Source organism: Gekko japonicus, unplaced genomic scaffold, assembly GCF_001447785.1.
Source record: "Gekko japonicus isolate JY-2015 unplaced genomic scaffold, Gekko_japonicus_V1.1 scaffold462, whole genome shotgun sequence".
NCBI classification, from domain to species: Eukaryota; Metazoa; Chordata; class Lepidosauria; order Squamata; family Gekkonidae; genus Gekko; species Gekko japonicus.
This window is the reverse complement of record NW_015175369.1, coordinates 730479-747881: the sequence shown is the minus strand read 5'-3', so window position 1 is coordinate 747881 and position 17403 is coordinate 730479. Positions and strand designations below refer to the sequence as shown.

At 49.0% G+C, this 17403-nt stretch overlaps 1 protein-coding gene across 1 annotated transcript in view; it reads right to left on the bottom strand.

The window, feature by feature from the left end:
- The window catches only part of GLDN (gliomedin), a 51649-nt gene extending 34252 nt beyond the window's left edge, over positions 1-17397 (bottom strand). Inside the window, exons 1-3 of the mRNA XM_015425488.1 lie at positions 17373-17397; positions 4816-4867; positions 3438-3455 (exon numbers count right to left, since the gene is read on the bottom strand). Of these exons, the coding sequence (XP_015280974.1) occupies positions 3438-3455; positions 4816-4858 (61 nt within the window). The 5' untranslated portion in view covers positions 4859-4867; positions 17373-17397. The remainder of the gene's footprint in view (positions 1-3437; positions 3456-4815; positions 4868-17372) is intronic.
- Between the last annotated feature and the right edge of the window lie 6 nt (positions 17398-17403).

The window sequence follows — 17403 nt, the reverse complement described above, 5'->3', positions numbered from 1 at the left end:
CCGGCCGCCCTGGCAGCTTCCATCGACGCGCGGCACGTCGGCTCCCCGGGCCTCTGGTGGGGAGGGGGAGCTTGGCAGCCGCGGAGGTTTCCCCTCTGTTGCAGGGGGCGGGGCTTGGTCATGTGACCGCCCCGCCCCCTGGGCTGGTCACTCCCGGAGCGGGGCTCCGGAGCGCTCCCCCTCCATGAGACCCCTGGGCAGGACCCATGTTCAGACCTCTCCATTCTACCACAAACCTTGTGGGGCGATCTTGGGCCATTCTCGCTTAACCAATGAAGAAGAAGAGAAGAGATTGGATTTATACCCCGCCCTTCACTTGGAGTCTCAGAGCGGCTTACAAACTCCTTTCCCTTCCCCTCCCCACAACAGACACCCTGGGAGGTGGGTGGGGCTGAGAGAACTCTGACACAAACTGCTCTTTTTCAAGGACAGCTGTGCCAGAGTCTGTGACTGACCCAAGGTCACATCAGCAAGTGCAAGTGGAGGAATGGGGAATCAAACCCGGTTCTCCCAGATTAGAGTCTGCACACTGAACCACTACACCAAAGCTGCCTCACAGGGCAGTTGCATGGGAATAAACAGAGGAACATGGCCACTTTGAGCTCCTTGGGGACAGGTGGAACAAAAATGTACTGAACAACCAATAATGAAGGATGCTGTGTTACAGCTTAACCATCATTAAGAACACAACATAAGAACATAAGAGAAGCCATGCTGGATCAGGCCAATGGCCCATCCAGTCCAACACTCTGTGTCGCACGGTGGACAAAACCCAGGGGCCATCAGGAGGTCCACCAGCAGGGTCAGAACGCCAGAAGCCCTCCCACTGTTGCCGCCCCAGCACCAAGAATACAGAGCATCATTGTCCCAGAGCGTCCCTGGTCAAGCAGACAGGAGTCGGATGGCATGAGTCTGGTCTCACAAAAACTGCAGTTGGGATCCAATCCAATATCCTTCAAGGAGAGGAAGAAAAGTTTCACGGTCCTAACATCTGTCCCAATGACATATTCCAAGCACAATTTACTCACACACTTAAATGTGCTAGGGAAACGCAAGTGGGTGGAACGTGAACCTTTTCCAAGAAAGAGGAAGTTCATGAAATGCCACGTCTGGAGGAGGTCTATGCAATGCAAACTCATAAATGTATTCACGGACAACCTGCTTTTGTCCTGCCTGCAGGATGATAGAGAGCCAGGGGAAACAAACGTTATCCCCCCCCCAAAAAAAAAGCTAGCAGAGGAATGGGCTTCCCTACTGCAAATCAAGTTGCCAACTTCTAGGCGGTGGCTGGAGACCCCCCAGAATTCCAACCATTCCAACCATTCTCCAGACAACAGAGTTCAGTTCCCTGGGATAAAATGGCCGCTTTGGACAGTGGACTCTATGGCATTATGCCCTGCTGAAGCCTCTCCCCTCCCCAAACCCCTCTCCTCCCCAAGGATCCACCCCCCAAAAAAAAAAATCTCCAGGACTTTTCCAACCCAAAGCTGGCAACCCTAACAGCAAAGAATGAAAGGAAAGGAAAACTTTCATTTACATGAGATCCTCTGACAGCCTAAAAGGAAAAAGAACCAACTTTCTCGTAATCTATACAGGGCTCCCTGCTTGGTTGTCAGCAGGTGAACCAGAAAGGACCAAGCAAGCCTTGAATAAGGACATAATTTCATGTGTTCCCTAATGAATTGGTTTCATGCTCAGAGGACATGCGGCATTAAACATGCACAGTTTTCCCTCCGGTATTTCCTCATTTTCCCTAAAGCGACAGAGGAGGAGGTGGAGGAGATAGGATAGCCATCTTCGAGTATTTGAAGGGCTGTCATGTAGAGGATGGAGCAGAGTGGTTTTCTGTTGTCCCAGAAGGTCAGACCAGAGCCAACGGGTTGAAATGAAATCCAAAGAGTTTTCGGCTAAACATTAGGAAGAACTGCTTGATAGTTAGCAGAACCAGCTTCCACGGGATGAGGTGGTGGGCTCTCCTTCTCTAGAGGTTTTTAAGCAGAGGCTAGACGGCCCTCTGACAGCAATGCCGATTCTGTGAATTTAGGCAGATCATGAGAGGGAGGGCAGGAAGAGACGAGCCAGTGCTCCACTCTTGTGACCCTTTCTTATATGTCAATCAATACTTTGGGGGATTCCCTCTAGGCCAGATTGGCCAAGGGATGCAGGAGGTTTTTGGCTTCCTCTGGTCATAGAGCAGGGGTCACTGGGGAAGTGTGGAGGGGAGCTGTGAATCTCCTGCACTGTACAGGGGGGGTGGGCTTGATGACCTTTGGGGTACCTTCCAGCTCTATGTTTCTACAAGGAGCAGATTCACTAGGAATTACCAGATTCCCCCAGCTCCACCCTATTTCCAGATCGATCTTTTCCTGACTGCTGGACATGCATTCCAATATCTTCACTTTAAGATAGCAAACTCTGAAGAGCAAAACCCCGGAATAGATAGGGGGGTGACCCACCCCTCCCCTCCCCCTCCCTTCACCGACACTGACCTCACTGCCACCACCACAACGCATCTGTGATCTCTACAGATTCTGCAGAACCATACAACATCGGGGTGTTGTTGTTTTTTATGTGATCGCTAAACGTATGAATCCCTGTACAAGACCAATAGGCAGGGAAGGAGCATTGGAAGCTATGAAGCAAGCAGCAGTGAAAGGAAGAGCTCCTTCTAAAGCTGTGCCAATACAGTCATTGCATCCTTAGAGTTTCATAATATCTGGGGTTTTAATTGACGCCTTATGGAGGGAAAAGGACACCGTCGGCAGTAGAAATTAAAAGCAGAGCTATTCAATTTGCTTTCAAACGGCTTTGAGTGGGAGTCGGCAGTTTCGGATGGTTCTGTAATACCGGTGGTTAAAAAAAAAACTATATTAAGACACTGAGTACAACATTGTGCAAGGACAGCTACTGACAACTTTTTCCAGAGGTTGTTTAGAAAACATTCGGTTTTCAGAGAAGGAAGAAAAACACCCGCTAACCACCTTTAGAAAGAAGAAAAGGTGTGTTTTTCATCTGCCCTCGATAATTTGAGCTGTGGAAGAAAAATGGGGGAGATGGTGTCAATTGTGAATTTCTCGGAATCCCCCAGTCTGTATGGCAAAGACCATAGAGATTATGGAAATTCCTAGAACATCATCTGGAAAGTGAGACCATGTTTCTCTGGAATTCCACTCTCCCCAGGCACCACCCCAAAAAACCTCCCAGCTTTCGCTGGTGCCGGGCTGGCAACACTAGCCTAACACCAGCACTACCGCCAGTCAGGGAGAAAAAGGATAACTGTTGCTGTACAGTGGCAGGCCTTCCCACGGCTTTCGGGCCTCGGCAACTCACCCCGAACACCCACTCCTTCATGCCGCCCCTAGTTTTTATCCACTGTGCAAGAATACTCAACTACGCCAATAGTTTTGACAGCAACATAAGAAGAAAAGGCAAATTACCTGGTAATCCTGGGGGCCCTAGAACAAAACCAAACAAAGAACAGAAAATAAATAGGAGGCATGACTTGATATTAAAACTGAGAAGAGAGTTCTTATGGGTAAGGGCTGGGCCAGCTGAATTGGAGACCGTGATTGGTTATACTGTGCCAGCCGAATACTGAACGGGAGACCAAAACAGTTTGGAAACTTTAACTTTAACATACTTGTAAGCTTTAGAGCAGGGGGCCACAACCCTGTGGGGACCTCTGGAGTTCTGACACAGGGTGGAGGGCGCAAGCTCAAAATGGCTGCCACAGCGGGTGGAGCCACACAGAGGCACATGAGAAGTCCAAGTGCCGGGGGAAAGAGAGGCAATTTTAAAAGTATCGAATGACACAGAGAATAACACCAACATTGTGGTGGCTGCTGTCGCGGAAACAATGTTATTTTAATCGGCACAGTCAATCAGATGTCCAATGGCCAATCAGAAGTGGCTCCACCTACTTTCTGGAAACACTCAGCGGGCACCAAGTAAGGTATTGGTGCATTTCAGTATGCAGACATGCTCTAAAGCTGGGGTTCCACGGCATCACACTGGAGACCCCAGCCTTTGAGCATCTCAGCATACTGAAATGCATTAGCAACCTGGTTAACTTCATAGCTACCAACCAAGAAATTGCGGTGATTATAATTTAAAGAAGGAGCCATCAACAGTAGGTTTCACTGTACAGAAAATGTATTTTCTGCTTCACTCACACAGAAAACTACAGAACCTACACAGGATAATACCGCATTGGGGGGGGGGGGACAACTAGTGTTCTTTTGAAAAAAACTCTACTTATTGAAATCTAATCTTTAAAAGGAAGCAAATGAACCACACTCTGTCCCCCAAATCAGAGGCAAGTTATATTTCAGCAGGCTGCTCTTGGACAGAGTACAGGTTCTGCAAGGAGGTCTCACTGGAGCGAAAACAATCGCTCTGGGGTTCATGGTACATGCGCCTTTCCACAGACACTGCCCTATGCCACCCAAAAACTATTCTGCTTAGGTTATCTAGTGCCCCTGAACCAGCTCTCTGCATGTTGCCTCACAGAACACGCGATACAGCTCAGCAAAATTTAAGCACTGCCAAAGTAGAACAGTGCTACAAGCTGATGGGAGGTCAAAGGGTTAAACTCCTTCCCTGCACGCTCCTAAGGCAAACTGAGGTGGTAATTTACAATTTAGGGACACATGATGATAGTCTTGTTGGTTTGAGCTCTAAGGGACAGTGACATCCCCCCCCCCCAACAGAAGTTAAAATTTTCTAAACCTTGGCCACTTAACACCACTTACTGCGCCAGTGTCAGCAGGGCAAAGTATGCCCCTCGGTTCATATGCCCCCTTTTTGCCAACCTACCTGTTAAACATACTCCTTTGGTGCCGTTGCAGAGCTCCAGCATCACCCGGACCTAAAAGTATGAAGGCAAGGCACAAGGTTAATGTTCCAAGGCAAACATTTCACAGAGACGTCTCTCTGCTAGAACTCAATTCTAGCCTCTAATGCTGTGGCTCTCCAACTGGTCCTGAGGGCATGCAAAGAGCCACAAGGAATACATTCATTCACTCCTTAAATAGGCTCCTATGGACAGTATCCATACACAGAGGAGGCTACCCTGCTGCATCTCTGCATGATTATCAGTTCTGCACGTGCTGCCTTCCTTCTGATCTGCTGCAGCAGGTAGAAAGTCATAGCGCCATGACTCTACATCAGGTGTAATCAAATTATCAGATTACGCCTGATGCACAATTGCCCGGCCTTGGAGGAGGCTCCCTGTTGCATCTCTGCATGTGTCTCTTTTCTTGCCTTCTTGCAAGAGGAAGTACTTCCAGATGCACAGCTCAAGCAGATTTCCAAGGGGTATGCGCATATGAAAATAGGCAGGTTTTTCTTCTTCTTCCTTGCTCTAAAACTAAACCCTTTGAGGGGCGATGATGACACATATCTCCTTTTTAGAATACAAAATAAATGTATCCCTTAGACATAATTTGACTGCAGTCACTTCAGCTGTATGGGATTCCCTCTCGTGGACGCCCACCTGGCATCATCCCCTCCTGTCCTTCAGAAGACACATTAAGACTTTCCTTCTAATGTCTTTGCTGTTTTAGATGCCGGCCTATTTTAACAGATGCTGACGGACCTCAACTGGGCTTTTCATTGCAGGCTCTCTAATATTTATTGGTTGTTCTAATTCAATGGTTTCAGTTTCTATTATCTCTGCTGGCTTTTTATTACGTTTTGTTTTTACTGCTTCGTTGTTGTTTTTGGAAACTTACTTTCAGTAATACTTTTGACTTATTTATTAATCAATGATCACTATCTGTAATTACTGCTGTCACACTTAGGGTATTATTACTTTTTAAAAACCTCTTTGAGTATTATATTGCCCTTGACATGTAGTAGTTAGAATGTCAGACCAAGATCTGGGATAAAGGTAAAGGTAAAGGTTCCCTTGCTCGAAAGCCAGTCGAATCCGACTCTAGGGTTGCGGTGCTCATCTCCGTTTCAAAGCCAAAGAGCCAGCGCTGTCGGAAGACATTTCCGTGGTCATGTGGCCAGCATGACTAAACACCAAGGAAACGCTGTTACCTTCCCACTGAAGTGGTACCTATTTATCTACTTGCAATTTCTTGCTTTCGAACTGCTAGGTTGGCAGGAGCTGGAACTAGAGACGGGAGCTCACTCCGTCATGCGGCACACTCGGGTCTCGAACTGCTGAACTACCGACCTTCCACAGCCCACAGTTCAGCGTCTTAACCACTTGATACGTAGGTTCAAATCCCCAGTCTGCCATGGAAGCCTGCTGGGTGACTTGAGTCCAGTCATTCGGCCTATCCGACCTCACAGGGTTGTTGTTGTGGGGACAAAATGGAGAAGGAAAGATATAAGTCCCACTGGGTCCCCATCTGGGGGGAAAAGTGTGTATAAATATCTAAATAAATAAATAAATAGCTAATATCGTTTTCCTCTAAATAAATTAATAAGGAAACGCTGAGCTAACTGCCATCACTTGGGAAACACTGACTTAAGTGCCATCACTTGGGAAACACTGACCTAAACACAATATAACATATTATGAAAACCCTGTGCCTTGCCACCATACCAGGCTCAACTATCCATTTACTCTTGACCATTTACACCCCTGGATGTTATCATTTTGTTACAACAAACTCTTAGCCACTCAGCTTTGAACTAAAAGCATGTTTCTTTTAGGAGGCTGACCTCATGTGCTCTTAACCCAGGTACTGTGATAAATGATGTATGTGACATAGATAGTGTATAAGGTTTAGGCCACACAGTACAAAACCAACCATTAAAAGCTAAACACTGATCCCCCCCCCCAAAAAAAACCCTGTAAATGATTTCTTTAAAGAAACAAAGGATAATCCATCCCTTTACCACAGCACGCATTAGCAGGCAGGTCAGTAATTTTTAACTGAGGACTAGTAATTTTTGCAGTTTTCACCATGAGCATGGTGCAAACTTGAGCAGCTGGCTGGATCTCCCACTTAACAGTCATTAATGGTCCCTGAACTCCCGTAAGGCCAGGGCTTACTTCCTCTGGAGGCTGCGCCAATTGCTCCTCGTACAGATATCAGCACTTACACAGAACGAATTGTAATACCCCCAAAGAAAGGCACATTTGGCCATGCTTTCACATGTAAGCCAAACTAACTTTCCAAAGAAGGCCACCGGCTGACCTTACTCACTAAGGCCGTAAAAAAAAAAAGAGTCATGTTTTTAAAATCAAACCACGCAATGATTAGGTCAGACAGCATCCCAATCCCAAACATACATGCCTGAGTAAAGCCCTAGCAATTTCTCCGATGTTGTGACTTGTGGTGTTGTGGCGTGTGATGTTGTGGCTTGGACCAGGGTGTTCGGCACACTCCAGAATAACACACACACCCCTTTTGGGGGGGTGGGGTGGACTGAAGCTGCACATTTTAATACACTACTAAACATTAAAGGCTATGATGGGGCTAGATGGGCCAGGCTGGGCCCGCACGTAACACAAGCGTGTGTCCCCCCAAGCGTCTGTAATGCACAGTGCTTTCTCCGAAATCACACCAATCTGGCCAAAAGGTTCCCAAAGGTAGGCAGTTCATTTAATACGCATTCAATAGTGGAAGAGATAAATTCAGAGAGGGAAAGCCATTGATTTATTAGCTGTGATGGCTCAATGGAGCCTGCATGTTCAGAGGCAGTATACCTGAAAACAGCAGTTGCTTAGAAGGCAACCACGCAGGAAGGCCGCTGCATTCTTTGCTGTGTGACTAAAAGATAGCCAGGGCGTCACGTTGGGGAGAAAAGAGAAACTTCTATTTCCCTGTCAGCTTTCCTGGTTTCATTGCACAGTGCTCCCTAGTGGTGCTAGTGAACATATAGCCTCACAAGGCATTTCCTACTGCATGCATGCTTGCAAAGTTTTGATTTAGACTTGCCAGTCCCCAGGTCGGGGCAAAGCAGTTTTGGGGGCTTCTGTCCACCGCCAACCAGCTGGCCGGTGGGGGAAATCCCACCCCCAAACACCCACGTCCCCACGTGACTTCCCCAACATGATGATCTCACCCGGAAGTGACATCATCACACTGGGGATGCCCTGTAGGGACGCTCTGGTTTGAGGGCAAAACGTTTTAAGCCGGTTTTAGCAGAGTATCGCCCTCACAGCAGAGTGTCCCCATGCGACATTCCTGGCGTGATGGCGTCATTTCGGGGTGACATCATCACAACGGGGGATGTCCCAGAATGCCCCCCACTGGAGCAACAAGGGACCTGGCAAAAGCCTATTTTGATTGCTTCAGGAAAAGGCTTTACAAAAGTAAAGGTAAAGGTTCCCTTGCTCGAAAGCCAGTCGAGTCCGACTCCAGGGTTGCAGTGCTCATCTCCGTTTCAAAGCCGAAGAGCCAGCACTGTCCAAAGACGTTTCCGTGGTCATGTGGCCGGCATGACTAAACACCAAGGCGCACGGAACGCTGTTACCTTCCCACCGAAGTGGTACCTATTTATCTACTTGCAATTTCTTGCTTTCGAGCTGCTAGGCTGGCAGGAGCTGGAACTAGAGACAAGAGCTCACTCCGTCATGCGGCACCCAGGTCTCGAACTGCTGAACTACTGACCTTCCACAGCCTGCAGTTCAGCGTCTTAACCACTTGAGCCACCGCAGCTCCTTTTTACAAAAGTGCAGAACTGCAAACTGCAGAACTGCAAGCCTATTTCATGGGGGGGGGGGCATGACTCTCTCACCGTATGTTAACTAAGCCATGACAGTGAATGTCAGACCCATCTAATATCTTATGAAGCTGCCTTCTGAGTTGAACCCCTGGTTTATTATAGTTAGTGATGTCTACTCTGGCTGGCAGCGGCTCTCCAGGTTCTCAGGCAGAGGTGATGTCTTTCATATCACTGTGTTATTAACTGGAGATCCCGGGGGACCGAATCTCTTTGGCTCTTTTACGAATCACATGTAGTTACTACATTTCAAACCCACCCTTCCTCCAAGAAGAAGAGATTGGATTTATGCCCCGCCCATCACTACCTGAAGGAGTCTCGGAGCGGCTTACAATCTCCTTTCCCTCCCCCTCCCCACAACAGACACCCTGTGAGGTAGGTGGGGCTGAGAGTGCTCTTTCGAGGACTGCCCTTGAGAGAACAGCTCTGAAAGAACTTGTGACTGACCCAAGGTCACACCAGCAGCTGCATGTGGAGGAGCGGGGAATCAAACCTGGTTCTCCCAGATTAGAGTCTGCACTCGAAATCACTACACCAAACTGGCTCTGGGCAGCATACATGATCTCCTCCGCCTTCATTTTGTTCTTACAACAGCCCTGTGAGGTAGCCCAGCCACTCTCAGCCTAGCCCAAGGTCTTCCAGCAAGCTTCATGGAATAGCGGGGGGGGGGATTCAAACACTGCTCTCCTGCAGGGCCTACTACATCACGCTGTCCACTATCCCACACCAGGGAACCTTTTCTACTCTTCTCCTTCGAATGGCTTTGAGAAGCAAACAAAGAGTCAGCGAGTGGTATTCCGTGACATAATCAAAAGCAAACAGATTGCTGTGATGAGCATTGAATTGGGGCCATGCCCCCGCTTTACATTCCAGCCTGCGCCTTTTGCTTAACTAACAATGAGTAGCTTATTGCAAATTTGGGCCTTCATTTTTCCACGGCCGGAAAATTCACAGCCGCCAAGACCGTCATTGTCGGGACGCCCGGCACACTTCGGATCCCTTGCGCCTTTGGATCTGCACGCCTCTGTGCACAATAGCAGCGTGATTACCCACTCTTTGGAGCGCCTCCTCATCAGGGTATTATGTAAACGGCAACCGCTGAGAGATTGTGTTAAAAGGCAGTGCAAAAAGGGGGGAATTTTCCTGGCAATGTGGTGGAAGTGCAACCTCAGAGGGTCCCTGGCGACTGATTGTTTCCCCCACCAATTATCTCCACGCCAAGAACAGTTTTGCCCGCTAAAACATCTGCATTAAGCTGCTATTGAAGGCCCAGGAAAAGAGTCCATTGTAAAAGAAAAAAGTTTAGGATGTGTTTTACTGCACGGCTCAGTCCTGTGCCCAGAACACATCTCAGGCCACCTCTACTGAATTCAAGCAGCTTTACGGCATTTGCAGAGACATGAGGCAGCAAAGAGCACACAGCTTTCAGGCAGCAGCTCATGCTGCATTTTGCACCTCAAGGGACACAGGAGGAGCTAGGCCATGGGTCCTCAGTCTTTTTGACCCTGCGGGTCTCTTGGAAATTCTGACACAGGGCAGTGGGCGCAACAACAAAATGGCTGACACAGGAGGTGGCGCCAACCACAAAATGTCAAGGAGCAGGGTGATGTAGAATGCGGTCAGTAACTCCTCGACATTTCAGGAGGAAGCTCTGTTTAACAAGATGCCTTTTGATCCGCACAGCCATTCAGAAGCCTTGGTGGGCAAAAGCCTTACCTGGCCCTGCCCACATTCTAAAAGCACTTGGAGATGGTGATGGTGGGTACCCTAGTGCCCCCCGGGCACCATGCTGGGGACTCCCAAGGTAGGCCTCAAAGGGAGTCAGGAATAAAATCACTGTTTTGTGTTCAGCTGCACCAATCAATTTAGGGGTCCCCAACTTTTTGATACTACAGGCACCTCTGGAATTCTGACACAGGGTGGTGGGCACAATCACCAAAAGGCTGCCACAGCTGATGGAGCGGAGCACAAGATGCCAGGGGCTGAGGTTCTATATAATTCTATCAATGTCTCTTCAACATGTCAGGCAGAACTTCTGTTTAACAGGATACCTTTGAATCTACATGCCCCACCTAGCTCCACCCACTTTCTAAAAGCACATGGGGGGCACCAGGAAAAGTGCTGGAATGTCCAGTAGTGTCCACAGGCACCATACTGGGGACTCCTGGTCTAAGTTTCACCCTGGATGTCTACAGAGGGTTCTGGCCAATCAAGTCACTAGTCCAGCAGAGTGGTGCCTTAGACGGTGTCTGCAGTTTCCACAACACAAGAAAGGCTTGATTCCTGCCCCCTTCCCACCTGCCCCTGGAATGATGTACCCTTGTCTGTTGTCCTGCTGTCTCCGCAACTTTGTCGGCAAAAGGAAATGTGGGGTTTTTAGCAGCATGGCGCCCCCAATTCATGCCAGTGCAGAACAGGTATCTGAGGCTAGTCAACAGATGTTCCCGCGGCCCTAGAGATGTGAAGGCCCGGGGAAAAAACGGAAAATTTTGGGTGGGAAAGTTTTTCCCCATTTTATATATATATATATGGTATCAGATTGATCTAATTTCTGTGCACTGAGGACAAGCAAGCTGTAGGTTACAAACTGAACTCTCCAATGCAAGAACAAGATGCATTTCTTCCTTTAGGAGGTGCTATTGTCAGAAGACAATAAAAAGGTTTCAGTTTTGTTTTTGCATGTGGGTGGGTATTCTGTTTGTAATAATTGTTTGGATACACTATATTTTTAATATGCTAGTTGTGATAATTTCATGCCAAGTAAAAATGTCCATAGTCATATTTTATGTTCCTAAAGTAACAGAATGACTTTCAATCTGGAAAAGACAAAAGAAATGCTAATGTAGCATTTTTTTCAATTTTCCCGAAAATTTCCATTTTTTCCCGGGAAAAAACGGGGTTTTTTTCCGAGCTTCAAAATTTCCAGAAATTTTACATCTCTACGCGGCCCTTACGCTTTTGGCGCTCAGGCAGCAAGACAAACACGGCTCTTTTCTCCCAGATGTTTTGTTTGGGGCGGGGAGGGCCTCTCTCTCCAGCCACGTCCCTCCCTGTTCCGGTTTGTTCAGTCATTACACTTGGCCCGTCATTCTGTTTCTCCCGCTGCGCTGCTTTAACTGCTGATTGTAATGGCCTGTAAGTCTGCATTTATTGTCCACAGATGCACTCTTCTGCTTTATCGTGGACAGAAGCTGACTCGAAGCATCGTGTCAGGACACGGGTAAACATGTTTGAAGTAAACAAATGCAGGCAGTCAAACACGTTCCCTTGAGAGCCAGGGTGGTGGAGCGGTCAGAAGGCCAGACTAGGAGCCCTGCCAAGCAGGGCCGGCCCTGGCAAGTCTTTGGATGGGAGACCTCCAGAGAGTACCAGGGCTGGGAGGCCAGAGGCGGCAGGCTATCGAGCCACTTCTCTGAACATCCTCCGTGCCCCAGTAGGAGTCGCCAGAAGTCGCCATGACTTCCAGGCATGGTCACACACACACAAATGCAAAAAAATACCTCCAAAAGAAGAAGGCCAGACCAGGAGGCCCGAGTTCAAATCCTCACTCAGTGATGAAACTTCCTGAGTGGCCTTGGGCCAGTCACACACATTCAGCCTACCCTACCTCATAGGGTTGTTGTGAGGATAAAATGGAGGAGAGGAGAACAGCATCAGCTGATTCTGGTCCCCACTGGGAACAAAAGCAGGGTAGAAATGAAGTAGAATCAACAAAAGCAGACTGGGAAAGAAAAGGAAACCAGCCGGTCTGTTCAGCAAGGATTTGATTACTAGAAACCAGCAGACGTTTTGCACGGCAGTCATCAAATTCCTCCTCCCTGAACTACAGAAGACTCGAACTGTTACTGAAAGTCCAGGAGCCAGTTCAAAAGTCGGCCGCTCCTCACATCACGGAAGAGCAACAGCTTCTCACCACATCCTAAGGCCAGGCCTGCCAACTACCTCAGCGGCACCCGATCCTTCCACAGCTACCCTCATTTCTCAGCACACACCGTAGTTGCTCAAGCCCCCCCCCCCAAAGCCTCAGCCCCATCGCCCACCCCAGGATCACAAATCAAAAGCCACCAGCCAGCATCTGGTTTTAATATTCAGCCCGGAGAAAGAGGCGTTTCCCCCAAGAAAGAGGAGTTCCCCCAGAGGGCTGGGCGAGTCTCACAAGCCATGAGAGCGGCCCTCAGCGACCGCTTGTTTCGGAGCGAACTCAGATTCCTCCCAGTGCAAAACTCAAGGAGTCACTCCAGACTTTGGGAGGAACAGAAGCACACAAGACAATCCCACTGATGCAGACACCTGTGGCCACAAGGGGGCATCCTGCAGCACGCCCCCATTGGCTCCAACAGTAACAGGAGACACTCTAACCTAATAAAGGTAAAGGTTCCCTTGCTCGAAAGCCAGTCGAATCCGACTCTAGGGTTGCGGTGCTCATCTCCGTTTCAAAGCCGAAGAGCCAGCGCTGTCCGAAGACGTTTCCGTGGTCATGTGGCCGGCATGACTAAACACCAAGGCGCACGGAACGCTGTGACCTTCCCACTGAAGGGGTCCCTATTTATCTACTTGCAATTTCTTGCTTTAGAACTGCTAGGTTGGCAGGAGCTGGAACTAGAGACGGGAGCTCACTCCGTCATGCGACACACTCAGGTCTCGAACTGCTGAACTACCGACCTTCCACAGCCTGCAGTTCAGCGTCTTAACCACTTGAACCACCGCAGCTCCGTCTAACCTAACAGAATCCTCTAAAACCCCGTTAAAACTGCTATTTGTTTAGAAAATGTATATGCTGCCTTCTCAGACACCTGGGTGTGGGGGTGCCAAAGAAAAATAACATGATAAATGTCTTATTTGAGAGGGTTATGGATGATTGTCTGATTTAACTGTAAGGGCTGTAACACTAACAGAGCTTTAAAAGCCGGTGTGGTTAGTGGCTAAGACGGCGACGGCATTGGATTTATATCCCGCTCTTCACTACCCGAAGGAGTCTCAGAGCGGCTTACAGTCTCCTTCCCCTTCACTTCCCCACAACAGACACCCTGTGAGGTCGGTAGGGTGAGAGCTCCTTCAAGGATTCCTATTGAGAGAACAGCTCTGAAAGAACTTGTAACTGACCCAAAGTCACACCAGCAGCTGCATGTGGAGCAGTTGGGAATCAAACCCAATTTTCCCAGATCAGAGTCCACACTCTAACCACTACATCAAACTCGTTAGACTAGTATCTGGGAGTCCGGAGTTCAAATTCCCACTCACGCCATGGGTGACCTTGGGTCAATCACACTCTCTGAGCCTAACCTACCTCACAGGGGTGTTGTGAGAGTAAAATGGAGGAGAAGAGAATGTTGTAAGGCATTTTGGGTCCCCATTGGGAAGCAGGGTAAAAGTGAATTAAATAAATAACACAACTCACATGGACTGTGGGTTGAAAGAGGAGCAAACACTCCCCAGCTTTGTTTCTGGGAATGGTTTCTGTTCTCAGCTTTTCACCATTGGTTTGCAGATTGGGTTACGCTGCATGCATCGGCAGTACAGGTGTTATGCACTATTTACATGGCTTAAGGACCAGACAAGAAAGGGATGTTCAGCGGGCAGAGCTTTCTCCCATCAGGGATTAGGAGAGACAGACTACTTTTATGGGCTGGAACTTGAGTGAGCAAGAGCAAAAGCTCACTTTTAGATGCTAGAAGGCCGAGAGGAGGGAAGGCAGGTGGCAGAAGCAAAGAAATGCACTGGTGAAATAACAATAAAATCTGAGGATCTCCCTTCCTAGTGAACCTGGTTAGGGGACTACCCTGAACCACTGTGTTTTAGTTTATTTATGATCATAGAATCATGGAGTTGGAAGGGGCCATAGAGGCCATGTAGTACAATATCCCTGCTCAATGTGGATCAGCCTAAAACATCCCTGACAAGTGTTATCTGTAAGCACTAACAAAACGAAAAATGATCTCCCATCCAAATACCAACCAAGGCCAACCCTGCTCAGCTTCCAAGGTCAGCCAGGATCAGGCTGGCCTGGGCCTTCCAGGTTTACAGAAGTAAAAAGCACCCAGTGTGACAAGTCACTGGGAATCTTCTACTTTTTCCTCAGATCCAAAGACCAACAGGTTCTGAACAGACGGCTACCGCCAGGAACGTCTGAAGACTTTGTCTCCACAGGCTGCTCGCCCATAGTCAGCCAAACCTTCGGATGCACGGTGTTAAACCCAGCTTTAGAAGGTCACCAGCCATAACAGTGTCATGCCATTTCAAAATGCCTTCAAGGCACATACATGTGGCCCGTTCCTCAAGCACAAACAGCCTTCTAGGGACGGTCCTGCCTCTCACATCAGCAGAAGGCTTCTGACATGGCTGAACCAATTCACAGGCGCCAGCTCACAGCAGACTAGCTTCAAATGGATCTGAACTGTGCGCTGCGCATACCCCCGCCCTCCTGCTTTCCGGCATCTCTAAGAACAGCTGTGGAAGAGATAGTGGCTTGTTTGCTTTTTTAACCGTGCAAGGTTTTATCTGTTCTCTCATTCATTATGGAAAGAAGGTAAAGGAGAAGACAACTCTCTTCAGTGAGTAGAAAAGAGCAAGTGTCCGGAGTTTCTACTGCTACAGACAGACCAACACAGCTACCTAATTGCTCTCCAGTCAGGAATCTTCTTCCCCTTTAATAACAGGAGTCTACCGGCATTTTAAATCCCACTGATTGTGGAAGAGATGCCTGTTTGTTTGTTCTCAATTTGAAATCTTACAGAGGTGTAGGGAGTGAGCATTGGGTTAGGAGAGAGAAGTCTCAGGTTCAAATCCCCACCCAGCCGCGAAGCTTAGGTTGAAAGACAGCAATTGTCCCAGCCCGCCTCACAAGATCGTTGTGAGGATTTAATGGAGGAAAAGAGGGCCATGTATGTGCTGCACTTCACTCCTTGGACAAAAGGAGGGATGAAAACATGATTGATGATGATGGATAGTATGGCCATTAACAGTATGATCTTAAGCACAGGCACACCACTGAAATAGTGGACTTCGACAGGTCTAACTCTTCTTCGGTCACGCTGTCAAATATGCAGACTTTCAGCATTCACAGATACGGAGATGAAGGTTTGAAAATTAACTCATGAACACCGAACAGCACATGTTGGCGGGACGGATCTCACATTGGGAGACACAGAGAATTCGAGGAATCTTTTCAACGAGGGATGCCAACTTCAACCAGCTTCTGCTACTATGTCTTTAACCTTTGATCTGCCAGCCATTAGGAAGTGGTCATATTTACCTCCACCCTGTGAGAAGCTTCTCCGCTCGGCCTCAGAGACACAGCAGCTGAAAAGCTGGTAACTGTTTCAAACGTCTGCTAGGAGAAGCACCTACCTGTTGTGACCTTGGAACCACAGGCTGCCTCTCCCGGGACAATATTTTTTTGATCATGGGTACAGCGCCAGACTGGATAACATTAGTGTGGGATTTTTTTCGAGGGGTGAAGAGAGGGGTGCTTTGACTCTGTTAACGGCCAGCCTCCTGGCCCCAAACAGACTGTACAGCGGTGCCTGCAGTTAAACCATAACCCGGGTCACCATCGAGTGGCCTTCCACGTGTACCTGCCCCAGCAAGACAAGGAGGTACGGCTCTTGTGCTTTCCGCCATTAATAAGAAACTATTTGCTTCTCTTCTCCTCTCTGTGGTACAGAACAAGCCGTACCTGCTGAAAATGGCTATCCATTCAAAACCACTGTCATCTGCTGTTTCTTATCCTCTTGTAACTCCTGAGCAGCACACCTGGAACTCCGCCAGGGCTGAGGATTGGGGGGGGGGGGTGAAATAACCAGATCGGGCCTGTGCTGCTTAACCAATCAGGTCCAAGCTGCACTACTCCCAGTCCCCAAGGGGAACCAGCAGTTCTTTCTGCGCTGCTTCAATGGGGCTTCTAACCAGGTCCCAGCAGGCAGCAGTTCAACAGGGGCAGCACTCGAATCAGAGTTGGAAGGGATCTCCAGGGTCATCTAGTCCAACCCCCTCCACAATGTAGGAAATTCACAAATCTCCCCCCACCCACACCCCCTGTTGTGACCCCTGCTCCATGCCCAGATGACAAAAACCCTCCAGGATCCCCGGCCAAACTGGCCTGGAGAAAAACTGCTTCCTAACCCCAAAGTGGGGATCACTCTCCAGCAAGAAAAAGGGAAAGGGTGGGCACCTGCTTGTTTCCACACCTAAGGTTGCCAACTCTGGGTTGGGAAATTCCTGGAGGGTTGGGGGGGGGGTGGAGCCCGGGGGAAAGCAGGGTGTGGGGAGCGGTGAGGCCTAACGCCTCCCTCCAAAGCAGCCATCTTGTCCAGGGTAACTGAAGACCAGTTGCAGTTGAGGAGAAGGTTGCAACTGGTTTTCAGACTACAGAGCTCCGTTACCCCGGACAACCCGACTCCCAGCCCAGGTCGCTCCATGCCACGCTGAAAACGTCCTTCCCAGCTTTGCTACCCTCAGGCAGAAGCCGCGATAGTCACAAGAGCCCCGCCCAGAAAAGGGCGGCAAAGCAAGCATCCCTGGATGATCTCGCCCGGGCCCTGGTTTCCCTGGCCTCTGGGTCGCCCCCTGCTTAGTGCCGACTGGCCGTGCGTCTGTCCTCGCCTTGCCTTCCCACCCCCCCTCCCCACTTGGTGGCTTGCCGGGCGCAGGAGCCGCGCCGCAGGGGGCAAGGGGGCAACCCGAACCTTGGGGGAGGGCAGCCAGCCCAGAGTGCCC